Source organism: Uloborus diversus, chromosome 5 (assembly GCF_026930045.1).
Source record: "Uloborus diversus isolate 005 chromosome 5, Udiv.v.3.1, whole genome shotgun sequence".
Classification (NCBI taxonomy): Eukaryota; Metazoa; Arthropoda; class Arachnida; order Araneae; family Uloboridae; genus Uloborus; species Uloborus diversus.
In genome coordinates, this window is record NC_072735.1 from 175,092,859 (window position 1) to 175,114,908 (window position 22,050).

Consider the following 22,050-nt stretch of genomic DNA (forward strand, 5'->3'; position numbering starts at 1 on the left):
ATTGGATTATTTGATAGGTTGATACTTCCCTATTATGCAAAGTTGTATTAGTTTTTATTATCAACCTGTATCAACTATTCAACTGTAAACTAATTTTAATACTCTGTGTTACAATAAACTGCTACATTATTAAATATGCTGCTTTACTAAGGTATAAAAGTCGTATCTACAAAAAATACTAATGAAAAAAGTGGTAACTGCGCAGATACCACTTTAAAGGCTTAGTATTTGTCACTTATGTTCAAATTGCCTTAGCAAACTCCGCAAACTGTGCAGTTACGACTTTTTTCTTAAAGCTTTTTTTAATATTTCGCGTTCACAAATCGCCAAAAAACTTGACATTTAGGTAAATTAAATTACTAACGACCACTTGGTGACAATAACTCAATTTTGATAAAATGTGCAGATACCACATCTGTGCTTAGCACGGCAGTATAGTCTACGACGATGCAAAAGATTCTTGATAGGCTACGTCAAAGCGCACCACTTGACAACGATTTTTAGTGAAGTTCTAGACGACCTTTCGTATGTAACCTGTTCACCCCTCTCAATATCAATCACAAGACTAATTCCACTCCCTATTGCACACTTGTGTAAAAAAGAATGCGTTTTTGGAAGAATCTGAACAATGGAATAAAGGCGTGTGAATGTATTTCAAAAGACAGAACAAGGGTACAAATCCTCCGACAAGCAAAGCGTAAATAGGCGATTTAACGATTAATAAGTTTTGAAAAAATTTTAACCTGCATAAGTGAAAAGTGCATTTTAGGTTCTGCGCAAAAATGAACAAGAGTTAACATTGTTTTCCAATATCTGGCTGCGCCCGTGAGAAAAACGAGCATAAATAAAAAACGCTTATAACAGAGGTCGCATATAAGAGAGAGATCACTGTAGTTAGACTATATCTGACATTCTAAAAAAAAGGATACTAAGGGATACTTAACTTAAATACCTACCTTCAGAAAAGTAAAACATGATTTCATTTCTTTTTAAAATATGCGAAAATAAATAAATACATGCATTATAATTTTACATCTTTGTAATAAAGCTTTAAAAATATTTTTATTCTTTCTAGTTTTTAGTATAAATATTTATAATACTTTACAAAAGAAATAACATTAATAACGTAACAAGATGGTAATTTTCGATTCTTTACTCGGCAGAATTCAAAGATTTTTTTTATCAATGAGTATACTTTTAAGAAAAATGACTACATAAAACAAATTAGTATAGGCATGCCAGTTACCGAAAAATGTGTACAGTCAAATGCTTACTTGTCATAAATAACACCATCAACACCCTGCTCTTTCAAAGAACGTATCACATCACTGTGGTTGATATCCTCTCCCCAGCAAAACAGAATAAGTTTGTGGTCCTTCACAAAAGGTATGAGGGAACCATCTCGTATGAGATCTTCCGCATGAACATCGATTCCCTGAAACCAAAACTCCTTAAAGATGAAATACTTAAAACCAAAACCAAATTTCTCTAAAATGACTACTAGCAATTCTTTAAAACAAAAACTGCTTGAAAGGAATAGCCATTAAATTATTAACTTCAACATTTATGATTTAAAGGAAATTAAAAAAAAAGCAAATCTAGGGTTGTCCCTATGGGAGGTCACTGTGACCTTGAAAAAATTTCTTATTCAGAAATTGTTGCTGGTGCTTCGGCAAATTCGGATTTAAGAAAAATCTATGTTTTAATTTTGTAACTTTTCAAATTGCTATTTATTAGTGCCTAATGTGCCTTCTTTTTGGATGTTAGGTATGTGTGATATGAGTACATATTCCTTTTTTGTTATTCGGTAAAATTGGAATTTCATTCAGCAAATTAAGAATTTTTCCTCTCCCAAACATTTTAGTTTGGAGTGCCTCAGAACAAAACTGGAAATCTTCAATCAACAAGAAAAATCAAAGTACAATGTAAATCAATGTAAAAAAAAAAAAAAACCATACAGTAGACACTCATTTTAAGGGGATTTAATAATAAGGTGGCTTAACAATCAGCAGCTTTATTTTGTTCAACACGGATGTTGCATTGCAAATAGGTAAAATGTACCCTTCTTTCAAAATCAAAACTCCTGCGATTGTATATAACATGTAATTAACTGCAATTTGGAGTGTTAATACGTGAGCTTTGGCCACTGGAGAATTTTTTTTGCAATTGATTCCAAAGCTCTTTCCAGAAGTAAAATTATTAAACTCTCACAACTAAGAAGATCTTTTAGAATTGACAAAGGAGAACAAAACCAACGAGGATATTGACACCGATAACACACTACCAAGGGCTTTCACATTGAAAATTATGAGCCATTACTTGACAATGGCAAATGATCTTTCTGATTTGTTTGAGATGGAAGCGTTAATGCCTCAAATAAAATTAATAACTACCAAAAAAAAAAAAGAATATCACACTTAGGTCTTTTTTATTCTCACTAAGTTAATTCATCTTTTCTTTATGCACAGCTGTCTATAATTATAGGAATAAGTACACATTAAGTTTATTATCTCTCTATAATGATTTTTTTTTTCATCTATGGAACCTAACCCCAATTTTAATGCTAATATTAAGTCTTAATTGAGAGTTTTTTTACGCAGCATTTCCGTAAAACGTGACCCCACCCCTAAATTTAAGGTCTACTGCAGAGGTTCCCAAACTTCAGACCTCTGTTGACAACCCTTCGGAAAAATTGCGAACTTCGCAAAATTCGGAGTCACCAGATTTTCAACAACACTTGCCTGGTCCTTTTCGGCATGCCGGAAAAATCGAGGTATTGGAAAAAAAAATAATACTATAAAAAACATGTTCAGCTGAAAAATGAGTATAAGTTATGAGCTTAAAAATAAATAATATACATCTTATTAGTATTAATAAACAGTTTAATTTTGTAAAAATATCCTTACTAACAATGTCATTGTTGTTTTAACAAGAAAAATATTGTTTATTAATGAATAATTTTTTAAAAATTGAATATAAGTAAGCAAACATTTATGGAGTAAGTTACCGCCCCTAACCAGTGCTATCCCCAATACATAAATATTAAACTTACCTCTCTAAAATGGAACCTAAAATAATTTATTCCAAACAATTATGAACAAATCGCAGTGACAATGATTGCTTCTGAATTAATTACTTTATTGGCATATAATTAAATCCATTAATAATGACCTACCATAAATAACAAGCACATATTATAAGCAAAACACATATTTTTTTGAAAGAAGGTTACTTTCATGATTTATTTTTAGTTTCCTTGCAGTGGTTTGCTTTTGGATTGGAACTGAACGGGCAAATTTACTTTTGTTTTGTTGCAAAATAAACCTCAAATTATCCTGCATGCCGGGGAATTCGAATTTCCCGGCATGCAGGTCAACCTCACTTTTTTTCTGGCATGCCAGATAATGTGGGGTAATATAGTAGTTTAAAGCAAAATGCTAATTTAATTGCATTCAGAATCTTCTTTGTTTGGTACTTTAGTGTTATAAGAAGGTCGTGGTGCATTTTCAATCCCTGCAATTTTTTGATATTTATTGTCACCATGTTAGGTCTAAGAAACTACTTTTTTTTTGCAATACCATTTGCTAAATATTTAAATGCAACCAGCTCTAAGTTTCCCTAGGTGGATGTCTGTGAGAGAGGGGAGGCCTATATCCAGTAGTAGGCTTCTTATAGCTGAAATGATTACAGTCCATCTCAAAAGTTTAGACATTGTGCCTTTTTTCACATTGCGACCAAAATTGAGTTTTATTTATTGTGAAAATGCATCAAAATGAATGAAATATATGCTAATTTAGTGTTTGAATGATATTAATTACGTAGAAAATCTATAGTGGGTTTTATTTAAAAATTAAGAAAAATCTGTTGTCAGGGTTCGTACTTAATTTCAGAAATAAAATGAGGGACTTTTGAAGGAGTAAAATGAGATTTTGAAGGAGTACTAATGGGCTGTCATTGAATGATGTCGCTCTTTTTTCAACATATTTGACACCCTTGCTCCTTTGTCACAAAGTGTCACACCTTACCTTACTCCTCCTCTTGTCTAATGTCATATTTTATAAACAAACTGTTACAATAACTGTGTGATGTCACCATCTTTCCTCCCCGAGTCAAATTTCATGAACCCATCTCCCCCTCAAGGCGTGACATCACTTGCGGATGACCCATTTTACAAAATCATAACTGCGATTTACTAAACAATTGTTTTTTTTTAAACACAATCACTTAATAAAGTTCATCTACTTATGCATTTTTAAACATTTAAATAATAATTAGACAACCTGACTTTTGCTGCTGAGAGTGGCAAAGGGAAGAACAATCTTAAAACTTGAAAAAATAGCCAAGCCCCATTTAAGCAAGTTTTATACTTCACTTATAGAATGTCTGAGTCATCTAATAATATTTTGACCTTCAATTTTTATGGCTTCAATTTTTTAAATCACATCTTTATGAAAAAAAATAAATATTACTACATTAAAATCGCCCTTGAGACAAATTTCAGTTTTCGATAGAAGTACTCTAAGTTACTGTCATAGAAGAAGATTATGTAGTCCAGAACTAAAAAAGAAGGAGTTTTGAAGGAGTTAAAACCAAAATGAAGGAGTTTGAAGTGCCCTTCAAAAAAATGTTCAAAATGAAGGAGTATTGGAGGAGTTTTGAAGGAGCGTACGAACCCTGGTTGTCTAACAAATATAGACAAGTCTGCTTTTATGCAAATTTATTGAAATTTGAAAGCGATGCTTCAATTCACGCGACATGTGAAGTTACGATGAAGTGTGAAAGAGATATTTTAAATCCAAGCTTGCTTCCTTCTGCCCCTTTTCGAAATGCTGAGAGCTTCTTGGCTAACGTTAAATAAAGAACGCATGACATGGTAAATGAAAACTAAGGGCTCGAGTATAAGTGACATTGCAGCGAATTTGAATAGGTCAAAGAGAAGCTCTTACAGAATTCTAGCAAGTAAAGAAAAAATGCAACGGAAAAAACGATCTGGAAAGCCTCCTTCAACAAATAAACGAGATAACAGACGTATACTTCAAATGGCCTGTTGTGTTCCCATATACCTCATATACGCTGTATACTCTCAAATAGAATTTTAGCCATACTCTCAAGCTTCACAAATTTTCATTTATAATTAAGATTATAATCGCATTTTTAAATTTCCCTAACGCAAAAATAATATACTTATGTTAACCACATTTTTCCACAAGTAATCTTATCTATATATATACATCAATGGCTACTTCTGTATTTAAGTAGTATGTCCGGATTAAGCTTCAAAACTACTGGACCGATTTTAACTTTTTTTTTACCGTAGATAGCTACATTACTAAGAAGAAACATAGGCTATAATTTATTTCTAAAAAACTTAGTTAAAAAAGTTATGATGGAAAACAGTATATTTCATGTAATTTCCCAATTGAATGATTAAATATAAAACCCATTGTTAAAAAAGTATGTTGCATTACAAAAGCAATATTAATAGTAATCATAATGAGATTTTTGAACCAAGGCTTCTATGAAGCAAGCTTAAAATTTATTTGCTATCATTGCTTTCTAGGATTTAGGCTCATCTATGCCAATAATCGATAACGGGCTAAATGAAAATTCAATTTATTTTGGCAACTCTTTAATAAAAACAGTGATTTTTTCTTCAAAGCCCACTTTTTGCACACTAGGGGGAACATATGAGTTTTTTTTTTTTTTTAATCTTTGCTTTTGTTAGGGAATGGGCAGTTAGGTTTAAATGAAGGTGGAATAGAAAAGTTTGAGACAATTCGTTTAAGAAGATAGAAGCCGCCGAAGGAGGCATTCTTGGTGTAAAAAGGTGAATGGCTCAAAACAGAAATGGAGATAGATATAGAAAATATTTTATTCATATTGATAAAGATGCTTAATACCACAGATTGCTTAATACCACAGCCAACTTCATTAAAACAGCTGCCAAGGGCAGCATACTTGGCGTGAAAATGTGAATGGCAAGTAAGCCAAACAGCCGCAGTAGGCTGCTGCTTGCAATAAAAGGTGGAGGTGTAAAAAGGCGAACCAGCTGGCCACTGCAAGCAGCTATTTTCTTAATATTTCTTAAATCAATGCCTTTTGGCCACGTTTTAATCGCATATAAATACTGTGCATAATGTATTACTGGGAGTATACCCTCAGAAAAATTGATGGGAACCTCACTGCAAATGGTGTCTCGCAAGGGTCTCTCTTCGGTCAAGATTTAAGTAATGTCTGGACAGACACAATCCACCGAAGAATTAGAAATTGCCCTCATCTTATTTTGAAAAAGATGGTTAAGTACCAGCTTTGACACATCATCATAAAATCAAACGATTAGAATGGGGGAAAAAACATATGTCATTTGGAAGTAAGTGGATTTCTGTAACATTTTCTGACAAGAAAAAGAGGAATTTAGATGGCCTTGATGGGGGGGGGGGCTTGTTATTGGCATGATCTGAGAAAAGAGCCAAGGACAATTTAAAGCAGGCAGCAAGGTGAAAAATCTGTGACGGTGTGGGGCTCATTTGGGTTCAAAGTTCACACATTAGCGATTTTATGTAGAAAACAAACATCAGGAAACATTTAAAAAGTAATTTGTTGACATTTTGTGACATTATAGCTGGACCAGACTGCATATTTCAGCAAGATAATGCATCCATACACACATCGAATTTCACAAAAAAGCATGGTTTGATCAACAGAACCTTCATGTTATGGACTGGCCAGCGTTAAGTTCAGATTTAAATCCAATCGTGAGCTTGGGGGGTTCTAAGCCGCCGGGTTTATGCAAATTCGAAGCAGCATTTCTCCGTTGAGGATCTGAAAACTACTATCGAGAGAGAATGGTACAATATTGAACCCGAACAGCTACAAAAACTGGTTGAATTGATGAAAAGTAGTTTATAACCTTATTTTTGGTAAAGGAAACATGATTGCCCATTAAAATTAAAGTTTATTTTATATATTTCAGCAGTTTTTGTAATTGTGACTAAACTTTTGAGACATAAAATTTCTATGATGTTAAATACTTTTATTTAAATTTTTTGTGCATAAAGCAAATACGACTTATTTTTATATTTATCTTGTTTTTTGTGCTTATGAAAAACGAATAATGAAGTAGTTAATGATCAGTTTTCAGTTTTTTATATTTAAAACTGACGTTTTGTTGGTGACTAAACTTTTGAGACAATGCTGATGAAGTGTTTACATGTACATGTCTTGTTTCTCGGAAGGATAACTAACGAATGGCGAGAACATTAATATTTCATTAACGTGATGCTTTTCAAGTATATTTGAAAAAATATCGAACCTTAGAAAAACAGGAATTGACAAAAAAAATCTTTTATAGCCTAGCAAAGCTCGGTCATCCAGGTACTAGTTTTTATCAAGGAATACATTTGGTAATCCACTATTTCAATATTTAATTCTAATACTCACCAAAAGGCCAACATTTAAAGCAAAATAGGTTGCCATGGCAACAGAAGAAGTCCTGGAGTCAAAATAAGGTGGATACTTGTCGGTCTGTCCTTGAGTTAAAAACAATAGAGGATATTTGTTTTGCTTCAGACGAACCCTATGGTAAAAAAAAGCAAGAAATGTAACTATATGAAAGCATCCAAGTAGTTAAATGACACTTTGTTAGCAAGAAACATCGCACAGGTACATTTATTGACAAATTCTTATATATAAATATTAACTTATTGAAAGAATTTTAGTTCCTTCTGCCATTAATATTATTATTTAGTTCTAATACTGAGGGAATCTAATAAATCTTCTTTGAAGACTTATTTCAAAAGAAATAGTAAATTGCTAGACATCTTCTCAATTCTTATTAAAAATGCACAGTTTCAAATTTGCTCAGTTGCTCCAGTGGCTCAGTAGCATCGCTTAAAGCTCCCACACTGAATGCCCGGGTCGAGTCCACTCAGCCACTCATCCTTTCAGTGGGTCGATAAAATGAGTACCAGGCATGCTTGGGAACTAAATTCTGGGGTTTCCGCGTTCGGGCTGATAAACCTAACCGGAACATCTGCCTAGCACCCCAGAACCCTTAGTCAGGAAGACTGAGATGGGTACAATCAGGGCCGAATTTAGCTCCATGGCACCCTTAGGCCAAACCCCTAGGCAGATTTGAAATCTGCCGTCCCCCTAAAAGAAGCAAAATTTCTTGGACTCAAAAAAACAGGCAAAAAAGTGTTCTCGAAGTTTAAACAGCTAAGCTTGTGAATAAATTCTGTTACTTTTTTTAAAAAAATTACGAATTAGTGCTCTTTTGATCAAAACCATGTTTTGAAATTGAATAGCTTAGTTATTTAATATCTATATAGCTGAATATTTGATGAGCACTGAATTTTAATGTCTTGTGCGTTAACAATTTTATCAGTTTCATCGTTATTTAAAGCAGCATCTTTATGCTGTTTTTTTTAATCAATAAATCAATGATTTGAGTAATTTCCTCAGTTATTATGTTCACTCACTTGCATTCTTACAACTCCTCAGTGTTGGATATGGTATTTCATTAGTAAATTGTAGCTGGATTACATTGCAAAGAGTCAAAAGTTTCTGCTTTTGAAAATTCCCCATTTGAAAATAATATACATCACGTTTAAAAAATTTTTGAAGACTTCGATCTTTGGTTTCTAATTTAGCATGTTTCCTTTATTTAAAATCATTCAGCCTTTTTCGCTCGTCACTCATTTTCATTTATTTCCGAGACTTATTATTAACAGAAAACAGTTTTTAAATATTAATAATGTAAAAAAAGAAAATAAACATCTCTCACTCTAGAAACCAGAACTGAATAAAATTTAGTACAGCACTAAAAAACTTTAGTTTAACTCCAATCTTGTTGCGACTTTTGGCCAAACGCAATGACACTTTCTGAAATTGACACCCGCTTTTTGTCTACACTTACTAATTTTGCTGATTTATTACCATGATTGAAAAACATCTGAATCAAGTACATGCGGGGCAAAGTGAAATAGTTTTTTTTTAGCAATCACAATTGCTTATTGCTTTTATTTGATGGTTTTTGGCGGGCTATCATTTTATTTTCCCACCGCCACCCTCCGCACCATCACTGTCGATGGGCTCCTCACGATGCTGCTCCTATAGCGAAAGTCGTCTCCAGGTTGCATCCATATCCTACACACACGCACATACACATTCATACACACAACTACCCACACACTTATGGCAGCACACAGACACAAATGCACATGCCTACACACGCATACACATGCCTACACACACACACTCATGATTGCGAAAAACAATTTGAATTCAAGATGTCAAAATTCAAATTAATTTTTTTTTTGTTTATTCGCTCATTCATGTACTAAACAACTTATGTATTCATTTATTAATGCATTAATTTTCATCTCTCCATTTAATAATTCACTGATTTATTCATTCATCTATTTTCCTACCACTCTTTTACTTGCTCATTTATTTTTCCTTATATATTAATGGATTAAATAATTAAATTTTCGGTTTATTGTCTCAGTATTTTTTCATTTACTCATTAAACCTTTTATTTACTGATTCATTCGATCAAAATTATTTTCTATAATTGAATAGAAAATAGTTCATTTTCACTTTGCCCCATCGAAAAAAAAGTGAAAATTTTCGACTCTTTTTTGAAAGCGCAATTTACCTGACAAAAATTTAAAATACTGTTTCAATGAAAGTTTTGTTATAAAATGGAATGTTCTTTCTTTATGTACTGCAATTTTCAAAATAAATTTCCAATTTTTTCATTTTCAAAAACCTCAGTCATCTTAACCATTTCACTTTGCCCCACACTCCCCTACTTATGATTTTAGGAACAAAAACAGTTAGAAAAACAATTCATTTTTGACAGTTGGTGGTCTGATACACGATCAGCAGCTCTGCTCGACATTTTACTTTTTTGCTTTCTGTTTTCAAGACTTTTCTTTCTTTCTTTCTTTTTTTTTTTTTGTAAAACAAAGAGTAGAAATTTAATTTTGTAATTTTGCCAGGACAGTGCAGCTTTGGACTTAATAGGTTTTTCTTAATTTTTAATTGCCATGACTCAATGTGACTCTGAATGACAACACTTTAAATGATTTAATTCTACTATTAACAGCATCAACAACAATGTCTTAAGGAAAACAATATTACAATATTTCGAGATATGAAAAATGAAATAACACTTACATGCTACAAATGTCTGGATGAAAGCAGGACAACAATATATAGCGATTGCCAGCATTTTCTAGAATATCCCTTAATATGATGTCAATATAATTGTTCATTTCGAATCGATGATCCAGTTCCCAAGTTCCATCCTGCACATGTAATAGATTTGCAAAACTATTAAGCAGGATAAATCAGGTTAGGCATAAATTTATGAATCATCAAATTTACTATTTAATTGCACTGCTATGGCTGTTTTGGGGTCAAAGTCCTTCTCAGAACCCTTAGTTCTAACTAGAGATGTACCGAGTAGCACTTTGGCTGAGTAGTCAAGTACCGAGTACTCGGCCAAGTTACCGAGTCCCAATTATATTTTAAGAAGAACCACCGACACACGTGATTAATTTCGAACTTTTTGGAATAGTAGTACAGACCTCCATGTAAATATAATAGTTTTTAAAACAAAATTCCAGATGAAATTTAATTATGCATTATGTTAAAGATTTTGTTTGTGTCAAAAGTTTTATAAAAAGGTAATTTTCAAAGTTAAAAATAATCAAATACATAATAAGCATGAATAATCAAATTGTAATTAAAATAAATTATATCAGTCTATTTTAGTTCTAGTCGGGGTGTGCACAGAAATTTTGGGGCCTGTCACAAATGACTTTTCTAGGTCCCCCTCCATATTGTTCACCTCTATATTTCATGCCTAGTTAAAGAAATATTTGGCCCCCTTCAGGCTCGGGCCAACAGGTGTCCCTTTTCCCCCCACTGTGTTCCATTGGTTCTAGTCTGCCAAACATAATAATATAAAAATTTCATATTTTTTACACAGCTCCATTTTTAATAAATAACTTTTATTAACTTTGCGGACATTAAAAAGATTTACTCCATTGAAGCATGACAAACTTCATTATTCTCAAAATTTGAATTTGAATTGTAAATGATTGCAGTATATTATGTGGTTGCATTCCTTTATTAATTCTAAAATCTGCCTTAACAATATTCCATTTTTTACAACTACTCGGTATTGGCCGAGTATCCGATCAAAATTTGGCCGAGTACCGAGTAGTTACCAAGTACTCAGTAGGTCTCTAGTTTTAATATATATTGGCAATCCTAATATGGTAGCTTGGGGCCATTCATTAATTATGTAAGGATGATTTTGGCAATTTTTGATCCCCTCTCCCCCCATGTAAGGGTATGTAAGATCCACCCCCCCCCCCATTCTTACATAAGACTCTATTTCGTTTTTCAAAATAATAAAATAACAAATCTTACATCACTGGAATCGTAGTTAAAAAAATTTTAAAAACCATTTTGTGTAACGAAAAATTTACTACAAAGTTGGAATATAGGTTGATTGTTTTTTCGACATTTTTTTATGTTTATGATGCAATACTAAAACATATCACATGTAGTGCGATTCATTCATTATATTTTACGCCATTCTTAGTAAAACATAAAAACAGCTCATCCTAATACATTTTTTACCCTCCAGCACAAATGAAATATGATCCCTGCTAAACCACTTAACTGTGCGATTTCTAATATAAGACATTATCAAATCTTACATAAGAATTTGTTTGACACCCCCCCCCCCCCCCCGCAAGTAAGGGGATATGTAGAGATTTTTCCAACCCCCCTCCCATTTGAGATCCTTACCAAATTAATGAATGGCCCATTTATACACACAAAAAGTAAAGACTAAGAATTCTAAATAGCAGCCACCGGCTACCAAAGTCACAAAAAATGGTAGCCACTTTAGCACTTTTGTTCATCATTTTTTAAAAAATTATGCATGCAGCGCAAAAAAAATAATATATTTGCTGTTCATAAAATCAACAACAAATTAAAAGATTATGATATTCTACAAAAACAACAAACAGAATTTCTCTAGATAATTTTTTAATCTAAAGATAAAACAAGCATGGTGTAAAAAGAACTTTTTTGTAATTAAAAAAAAAAAATTAGGCCATTGTAACTAAATGAAAACCAATGTGAGAACTCGTATAGGCTTTGGTTTATTAGGGCAGAATTTATTAGTCAGGAAATTTCTTTTGCGTGATTTTTTTTCAGGGAATTAAAAGGTAGTAAAAGCAAACACCCTTCACCAGAAAAAAAATCACAATCATAAAAACGATTCTTTTTGAAAACGAGTAGATGTAATGACATGCATTCAGAAATGGTTGATTTTGTTACTTAAAATGAAAATAATTGGACTAAAATGAATGGCATAAAAATTTATTTGAAACAAAATAAGTGAAGCTTACTAGAGACTCAAGAGCAGGGCTCAAATAGGAACAGAAGCATGTTATTGCAGCACAATATTATTTTTAACAAAAAAGAAACACATGATCGTCACTTTTGACAACTGGACTTAATTCTTTGGTAGTCATTTTCAAAAAAATGTGGTGACCGCTAATCTAGAGCTTTACATAAATGTGACTGTAACTAAAACCTCCACTAGGATGGGAATTTCCGAATGCATTACTGATCAAATACAGTTAACTCATTTTATATAAATAAACAGGCACATGCGGTGGCCCAAGCAAGTGTCCAAGCAGCTAAAAAATGTCCAATTGTCTTCATATTATTACTTATGCTTTATAACATTTGTTTCCTGAGTAAGGGGAGGTGGGGCAAGTTGATCCACTTTTTTTACTTATATTTTATCTCATCAAAAAACTTAATTATTTATTCGATTTTCTACAATAAGTTTCACTAAACACTTCACAACACCACAGATTTTTTGGAAGTGTTGAATTGATTAACTTCTTTTATATTAATTTTTTAACAGAACCTCGTAAAGTGGACCAACATGCCCCACAGGTGGGGTACGTTAACGTTAGGTTTAAACATCATTCATATGCATCCTTTTGGGATATGAGTTTCAAAAAAATTAAAAATGGTCAAGTGCACTCATCCGTTGAATCTGTATGGAATGACCCTTTACTTCCATTCGATGATGGAATCTTTGTCCAAGGTTTTTTTTTTTTTTCTTTTAAATTGGCGCACCCTGTATACTGCCGTGCTAAGCACAAAAGTGGAATATGCACATTTGAGCTTAAGCAGGGAGAATGATTGTGTTTTAAAGTTTGGCTCTTCTATAGTTGATTCAGATGTCTTTTTTTTCTCCAGAATTTATTAAAAAATAGGTCCTGATGCAATGACCCAAATACCCTTTATTTATTAAGTAAATTATGAAACAGAGAAAAATTTGGTTACAATAACTCAGTTTCATTCAAAAGTGCAGGTATGACTACTTTTACTATTGTGCTTAGCACGGCCTTATGAATAAACTGAAACTCCAGTTTAAGATCTGGTTTAGCTTTAGAAATTATTATGCAGTTTTGGTTTGGGGTTTCTGTTGGAAAGGAAAAAAAAAACAATTTAGTTTTGGTTTGGACTTAGACTGGATTGTAAAAAATCAAAACTCAATAGCTTTCATTTTCAGACAGTAAAGTTGTAAGGAAGGGAAATATACTTATTTTTCTTTCAAACAATATCAATCAGGTTTGAAAAAGCCAAAAATTACAATTTATTATTTCAAGTTTCAAAGGCGATCTTAAATAGAAAATGCAATTGTTAAAATTAAGACAGGTATTACTCAATATTATTAGTTGAATGACGACTTCACTTATTTTTGACGTTTAACCAAGAAAACTCTCAGTTTAAAACTGAAAGGCTTTCTTTTTCTTTCTTTTTCTAATTAAACTTACTTTTATGTGTAATTCAGTCAAGTGGAAAAAGAAGAATTGTAGATTGCATATATTTTTTAATGCTTAACCCTTTATTTGTTCCAAGAAACACAGAGCTATTAAGAAACCCTATCTTTATTAATAAAAAAAATCAATTTTTCCATTTTTTCCTGGGGAAAAAAAGGTTAAAAATATTGAATCTATGTTGAGTTTATAACCTCAATAATTATTATCCCCAATTCATCAACGTCAATAAGATATTAAAATAATCATGAAATAAATGAAAGATTTTCAAAAAAAGAAGAAAATTTTAAAATACATGGCTATGAAAAAAAATTAATTTTTTGTTTAATTTAAATTTAAATTGCATTTAATAGATATTTTACAGAATTAGAAAGTACAAAGGAGAGTATGCCATATAGAAACATGTGGTATAACTATTCTAAAACTTATTATATTATTTGAATTCAAGCAAGGGTGGTATAAATACAAGTCTGGAAAATAAAGGATAACTTAATTTAAAAAAGCATTTTTTCCTTATTTTTTATTTTTGTTCATTTGGATAACAGGGTTTTTTTCTCCCCACCCTTAAATTTTACTCTTTTTAATTTTAAATTCAGAAAATGGCCTGGAAACAATAACTGATATCAGCAAAAATTTAAAAAGGAAATGCAGAAAGTATAACATTTTATGCAGTTAAAATATGTTTTCATATCATTTATTGAAAATTCAATTTTACATTTCAAAACAGCCATAAAAACTTACATGGTACTGCATGGGACATTTTATCTCAATGTTGAAACCTATTTTAGGGTCTACAGCTTCGAGAACATGTTTTAAAGTAGGAAAAGGTTGATTGTCTTCATAATCATCATCATGAAAATCATGTGCAACTAAAATTGAAAATACATATTCACAAAATACTTTTAAATAAACACATCATAAAATTTTAATATATTTAAAATTTGACACAGTCAAGGAACATTTATTATGCATCACATCAGTTTATTGGTCTAACATTTTGTAGGCAATCATATGAATGGCAATTAGTTAGGTTTTAAATATAAAGCAATTAATAGATAAATAATTAACATTTGAAAGCCAAAATAAAGGAAAGTTTCCTTGCAGAATTTTTTGAAATGATAAAACAATATGTAGTACTAAATTTGAAAAAAGGAAGTTAAAAAGTGGAACTAAAGTAATTCAACTGTATACTAAAAACAAATTGTTAAAATTTGGGGGAAAAATCACCCAGATGAAATATTTTAGATTGATGGATTGAAAATTAATCAAGCTTGGAACAACAAAAGATTGGGGGAGGAATATGAAAATTACTTGATTAAGAAATGTTCATATTTCGTTAAAAAAGACTTAACTTCTTTTAGCTTAATGTCTAGGCTTCAAAAATAATATTTGCTATAATACTTAGGAAATTAGTTATTTGTTTCATTCAAAATTAATGTACAAATAAAACGATTTATCTAAAATATGACTGGAAGGGAGGCTTGAGGATTTTTGTTATGAAGTTATTCTGCAGTAAATTTGAGTGAAGTGTTGATACACTACACGATTACCTAAATACTAAAAATGATAAAATGACATCAGCACCATGCTTTTGAAAATGCTGTTGAATTTTTCGCAACCTTTTTCAGAACAGTCGTGATTTTCTGGTTTAATTGTAACCTTGCAGTATAGTAAAATGCTGTATTTTTTAAAGAAAAACATTTATGCAGAATGCTACATCAAACTAGAATGACAAACAGCAGAAAGGATGCTTATTAAAGCTGGAGATGTTTAGTTCAAAGGTAAAAGGAAAAGATTACAAGAACGGATTGAAAAACAGGGCTGCATAATAAACAGCAGATGAAATTATTGTCGCACATAGGTCACATATTAGGTATTTAGGGCAACAATGGGGCACAGTACAACAGGGCAACAGTACAACAATGACAACTCATACGACAAATGTCACAGCTGATGTAAGTACTATCATTATTTTTATCAACTCAATATGGTTTGAGACTTCATTTTCAAAGAAAATCTTTGTTCCTCCTCATATCCGCTACCACAATCTTAGTTCGTTAAAAGTTAAAAGAACAACTTGTACGCATATAGCATAGAGTCCGTTTCCTGTGTGTGTGAGAGAGAGAGGGATAGAGAGAGCCACCAGCATGAACCAGAAGTTGCATATTTTTAGCAGATTTTCGTGAAACCATAATTAGAATTCTGTGCAAAATTTTATGTATTGCATAAAAACCCTAACAATATGAAAATTATATATATATATAAATATGAACATACCTGAATCAGCCGGACTAAGCTGAAACATAAAATGACAATAATAGGTTTTTTAAACAAACAATATTGATAAATTTTTATTAAACAATATTTTAATAAAACAATTATCATTATTGCTTTAATAAAGAATAACACTGCATTAGTGCATTTGTTTCAAAAAGAAAAAAGTAAAGCAACTGTAATTAACTGAAGTATTTAATTATGTATATAAATTTACCAAACTGAATAGAAGAGCATAAATCTTAAAAGCATATAATAAGGAAACAATGTAATAATATATAATTTCACAATAAAATGAAATCAGTAATTCAAAAATATATTCTACAGCAAATCAAGTGAGATCATTCGAAAAGATGCACAGAAAAAACCAACTGAGGCAGTGAGAAGCAAAGGGATGTAAGTGCCAAATTTAAAATTTTGGAAACAACCAGTACAAATGATAGGAGAACCTCTCCTTTGTAATGGGGTGGAGCCCTGATAAGTGCTGCTATACAGCATGATTTAGAAAAAAATCCAATGAAAAGAATCTGTCTGAACTTTAATTTCAAATGCATTTTACTTGAAACTTCAAATCATCCACATACTGCCCTTTGCTTCTTGTTGCCTCAATTGTAAGGTATGGGAGAGAGAAAATGAGATTAGAAATTCATAGTAATTGGCATCCCTTTCAAATTTTAGCATTTCATATAGGGATGTGTTGTTCATGAACGAACGAGTCAAAAATGTCAAATCCTTATAATGAACAGAACAGTACGATCTCCCAAAAAATGTACTGTTGTTCGATTGAACGGTGAATGGTTTTGAATATTGCCCTTTAAATACATTTGTTTCAGGCTTTTTTTTTTTCATTTTTACTTATATTAGTCTTTTTAGTTATACTACACCATGGGCGCCCATATGCAAAATTTTAAGGGGGGGCTCAGATATTTCCCCCATGGTTTAGCAGGATCTTTTCCCCATAGAAACCGATTTCAGTACAGATTCGAGTTATTAAAGTTTGACATTTTTAATAAAGTATTCATTAATGGCTGGAGTAGAAATGTTTTTACATTTTTGCAAAGAAAAATGTACTAAAAGCAAGGAACTTCTAATATCTAGGGGGGGGGGGATAATATCTAGGAGCCCTTACCCCCTTGTACTACACAAGAAAACATAGTTTTGAATCTCTTCTCTACTTTACAATAAAGCATTCGGCATCACTTGCTTTTCAGTTTTTTTTTTTTTTTTTTTTTTTTTGTCTCCATCTCGTTCATGCTGGTAAAATAAAGAATAAGGTTTTTTTATTTGAAAAGCCTACTTTCCAGGTTTTTAAAATATTTATAGTTTAGTTGATTTATACTTTTTAATGATTCATACTTGATAATTATTACTGGACTTTTTAAAAATACAGGTAAAAGAAGAACGACACTCTGATGAACAGATCCTTAAAAGGACATTTTTCACCTATAATTTCATAGCAAATTAACAACCATGTTAAAAGAAAATCAAAAACATAAAAAGCACATTTTTAAAACTCAAACTTATGTTTCTGGTTACAAAGAACTCTTTTTTACTTTGTTAGGTAGGCTTGCTGAATGTCTTTTCATCCATAAGCTCAAATTCTTCTGCATTGAGAAAAGGGTTCCTCATGCTTTTTACCTTACTGATTTTAGCTTTACTTTTCAGTCCAAAGGTACTGATTTATTTCTTGGATATGATGTAGTTTAATAGTTATACTAAATAATATGTCTTACACATAACACATTATAATTAACATTTTTAATAAAAATTATATTTGAAATTATTAATTGAATATATTATGATGGTTTAAGTAACTCAATACTTGATACTCAAAGCCAGTGGACCTTGAAGTCGGCAAAAATTGACTAAAAAATCAAAATTTTGATTTTTGTGTTTTGTTGTACTTCAAACGTTTCTCTTCCTAACTCAAAATAACCGCTTAGCGATTGAGCATATTTTACCAAAGTTCCGATTGCTTAAAGTTTGCGAACTAAACGATTTTAATCAGATACTCCTGTCAAACTCTGCTGTTCAGATGTAAACAAAGCAGGAAAAATTAAATTTTAATAATCTCTCCTATTATTTTAATTAAAATATTATTATAAAACTTGTTCTTGTAATAAAACGTGCTTCAACGACAAATAAAAACACTAAAAAAGAGGTTTTGCAAAGTATATTTTTAAGATAAGTGCAAAATTAATACTTCCCATGCAACACAATTTTTGCTCAAAGTACACGAAATTCAAAATTTAGCCTCATGTTTAACCAAATAATAAAACTTGGTATGCATTATAGAATCTAACTTCAGGAAGGTTTTAAAAAAACGACTAAAAATTACTAGCAAGAGAAATTTTGGGGAATTAGTACAGCAGAATTTTTAAAAAATTCTCAACAATTTTATTTTTAAGGAATTTACTAAATATTGCCAATTTTTCTTTATAATGGTTTATTATGTAATAAAATGAGAAAATTAAGCAAAAATGTAAAAATTTAAATTGCATGAAGCATTTAAAATTTTTCAAAAAATATTTAAATTTTTTAAATTTAAAATAAGTAAGAGTAGGTTTTTCTTTTTTATTGCGTGTGATACTCTATATGTTTATGCTTAAATACATATGTACACAAAACTTTAAGTCTCTAGTGTAAAAAACAAAAAAAAATTACTTAAAGTCCACCGTCTTCTTAAAATCAAGTAAAACAATACTTTAAATGCACAATTTTACAGGAGCATCTTTTAGAGTTTCATGAAACCCCATTTTCAACGCATAAAGAAGCAAGTTTAAGGGTGTAAGGACCCCTGACAAGATGTTATTAAGTAAATGTCAATACAACCCAAAATTAGTTTCTTTTTGAAGTGAAAAACGGATCCATTTTACCAAGACACCAGGGTCTGCATTTTTTGTTTAAATCTGAGCATTTTATAATTTTGTTTAATTTACTCTTATTTTTTAGCACAAAAGTTGATTTCTTAATGATGGCATAGTTAAGTTGATTTTTAAATACAAAGAAGGATGGCAAAATGAAAATATCAAAAGATTATTTTAACTCATAAAACTTATTTTTAGACATTAAAAAAATGAGGAACTTTACAATCTAAAGTTGGTAATAATAATGAATGAGAAAATTTAAATAAAAGAGCATAGATTAACATACATAAAATTTGAAATGAATATGCAAAATTCCACACATTAAGATTGTTTCACTGACAAAAATATTAGTTTTTATTTAGCTCTTTTAAAGATTCATTTAAAATCAGTTTAAAAATTTCAAGATTTTCAACAACAAAAAATGTGTTTCAGTGTAAGGGGTTTCAATAAAGGCAGAATACAATTGAATTAAAAAAGTAATATATGTAATAGGTAGAATCCATGTCAATGCAACAAGGGCTGTAACATATGGTCTCAATTTTTTTGAATTTAACATATGTTAAAATTCATAAAAAATTTAGAAATACATTTTTTTTTTTTTTTTTTTTGTTTTGCCCAAAAAAATTCCTGGGTTGAGATACAGGCTGCCAAAGATGGCGGTCCTGTCAGGATTTCTCACTTGAAATTTGTCAAAATTTTTAAACTACATTATCTCAGGAACGGTAAAACATATTTTGTTGTGGTTTGTTTTATTAAAAAGGATATTGTGCGTTGTTTAAAAACATATCAACATTTTGAAATGCATGCTTTAGTTTTTTTCCCACAATCTGTTGGAAAAAAATAGTTTAAAATAATTTTTTTGTTTTTTCACAAAAATGACAATTTCAAAAATTCTTTTTTTTACAGTTTATTAGTACCACGGAGCACTTCGTTCCCTGAAAAGGAGAGCTTCTACTTTTTCGTTTAACAGATTTTAGAGGAATTTGAAAAAAGGAGGGTTTTTAATGAACATATACGTGAAGGCAGACCTGAAAATTCAATTTTTTTTTACTCAGCAAGTGGTCAGAAAACATTTTTAATTCAGTTATATAGCGAAATTTTCATTTTTAGTCGCCATTTTATTCAGGACATTGAATTTAATGAAAACAAGATGGCATTGCACTTAACAATTCTCTCCGCGCTACGCTGAAAGGTTGAGTGGGGAAATGCAGTGAATTGGCTGGAGATCGCATTCTTGTTTTCATAAAAAACAAAACTCCTGGATAAAGTAGAGACTCAAAATGAAACTTTTGCTATATAACTTAATTAAAAGTGTTTTCTGGCCATTTGTTACATTTTTTTTTTTTTAATTTTGAGGCCTGCAGTTGCGTAACGAGTTCCTTAAAAACCCTCATTTTTTCAAATGCCTTTAAAATTTGTTAAACGAAAAAGTGGAAGCTCTCCTTTTCTGGGAACGAAGTGCTTAATAGTACTAATAAACAAAAAAATTAAAATTTTTGAAATTGACATTTTTAAGAAAAATCAAAAACATTATTTCAAACTTTTTTTTCTTCAAAAGACTGTGGAAAAGAAACTAAAGCACATGTCAAAACATATCCTTTTGAATAAAACAAACCACAACAAAAGATGTTCAACCGTTCCTGAGATAATGTACTTTAAAGATTTTGACAAAAATCCCAAGTGAGAAATCATGACAGGATCGCCATCTTTGGTGGCCTGTATCTCGGCCCAGGAATTTTTTTTGGGCAAAAATATTTTTTATCCTAATTTTTTATTAATTTTAACGTATGTTAAATTCAAAAAATAATTAGAGACCATCATGTAACAGCCCTTGTTGAATTGACCAATAGTTTATGACCAATATTTTTGTATTCTACCAATACAAAAAAACTTAAAAACATGAAAGAATTTCAAACTTTTCTTAAAATTTACCTTTAGCATTCTTAGTTGCTGAGCAGTTAGGTCTTTAACAGCTACTTGAAGCAACTCGTGCTCATGCACAGTTCTTTTCTGCAAAAAGATTTTATTTATAATTAGAACAATGAGATTGTAAAAAAAACTTACTTCTTAGAAGAGTTTTGTGTCATATAGCAACCTAAAAATGTTCTAAATCAAATATGTATATTTAAATTCAACTTTATATGCAAAATGCAGTATAGGATATAAGCGGTGTTACATTGCAGCTTACGATTCAAAATGTACAAAACATGATATAATACCATAAATTGCATCAAAATGCTGAGATGCAAAAAAAAAAAAATAATAATAACTGAATATTTTTTTAAATGTGAATGCAGTGTGCTAAATGACTTTAGATAGCTATTTATATTAACAAACATGGTGCGAATGGTTTTATTTTTTTAGTGGTATAAACTTAATTTGAAATTTTCATACCATAAATATTCCTGCATTTGTAGAACTACCCATTTGCACAAGTTCTTCTGTTTTGTAAAAGATAAGTGATTAAAATTTCTAATTGAAGTTATTATTCAAAACTTTTTAAATGCACACATTAAATATCACATTTCATAAAACTTATTTGTTTTCTTGTTGAAAATGGTATTTAGCAAAAGTCATGAAACTGCTCCTCAATATCAGAGTTTAAGGAGCAGTACTGCCCCTGAAAACAAAATAATTATTTCCCACACTGGTAAAAAGGGAAAAAAACTTTAAAACATTTGTATACAATATCTTCTTAACTGATGCTATGCTTTACCTTCTTCATAGATATGCAGATATAATAATCATGATAAATTACAGGAACCAGATCTTTGGATAATTGTACATCTAACTCTACCATGTCTGCTCCCTAAAAAAAAACACATTGAAAAAATTAAAAGGCTAAGCTCTTTTGGTTAATATGACATAATGGAAAAGCAATTATTATTTATCTCATACATAAGTATATCAATGAATTAAATGGATTAAGTTCATTTTCAAGTAGGAAAACATAAAACAATGGAGGAGCTGATATGGGAAAGATAGCAAGTCACATAAAAAGTAAATTTTACAGGGGAAGC

The 22,050-nt window shown here is 30.8% G+C and overlaps 1 protein-coding gene across 1 annotated transcript in view; it reads right to left on the reverse strand.

Annotated features, from left to right (window-relative positions):
* LOC129222835 (glycerophosphocholine phosphodiesterase GPCPD1-like) overlaps positions 1-22,050 on the reverse strand; it is a 70,421-nt gene that overhangs the window by 21,367 nt on the left and 27,004 nt on the right. The window contains exons 9-15 of the mRNA XM_054857386.1: positions 21,747-21,839; positions 20,963-21,040; positions 16,167-16,185; positions 14,631-14,758; positions 10,183-10,313; positions 7,441-7,576; positions 1,275-1,435 (exon numbers count right to left, since the gene is read on the reverse strand). Of these exons, the coding sequence (XP_054713361.1) occupies positions 1,275-1,435; positions 7,441-7,576; positions 10,183-10,313; positions 14,631-14,758; positions 16,167-16,185; positions 20,963-21,040; positions 21,747-21,839 (746 nt within the window). The remainder of the gene's footprint in view (positions 1-1,274; positions 1,436-7,440; positions 7,577-10,182; positions 10,314-14,630; positions 14,759-16,166; positions 16,186-20,962; positions 21,041-21,746; positions 21,840-22,050) is intronic.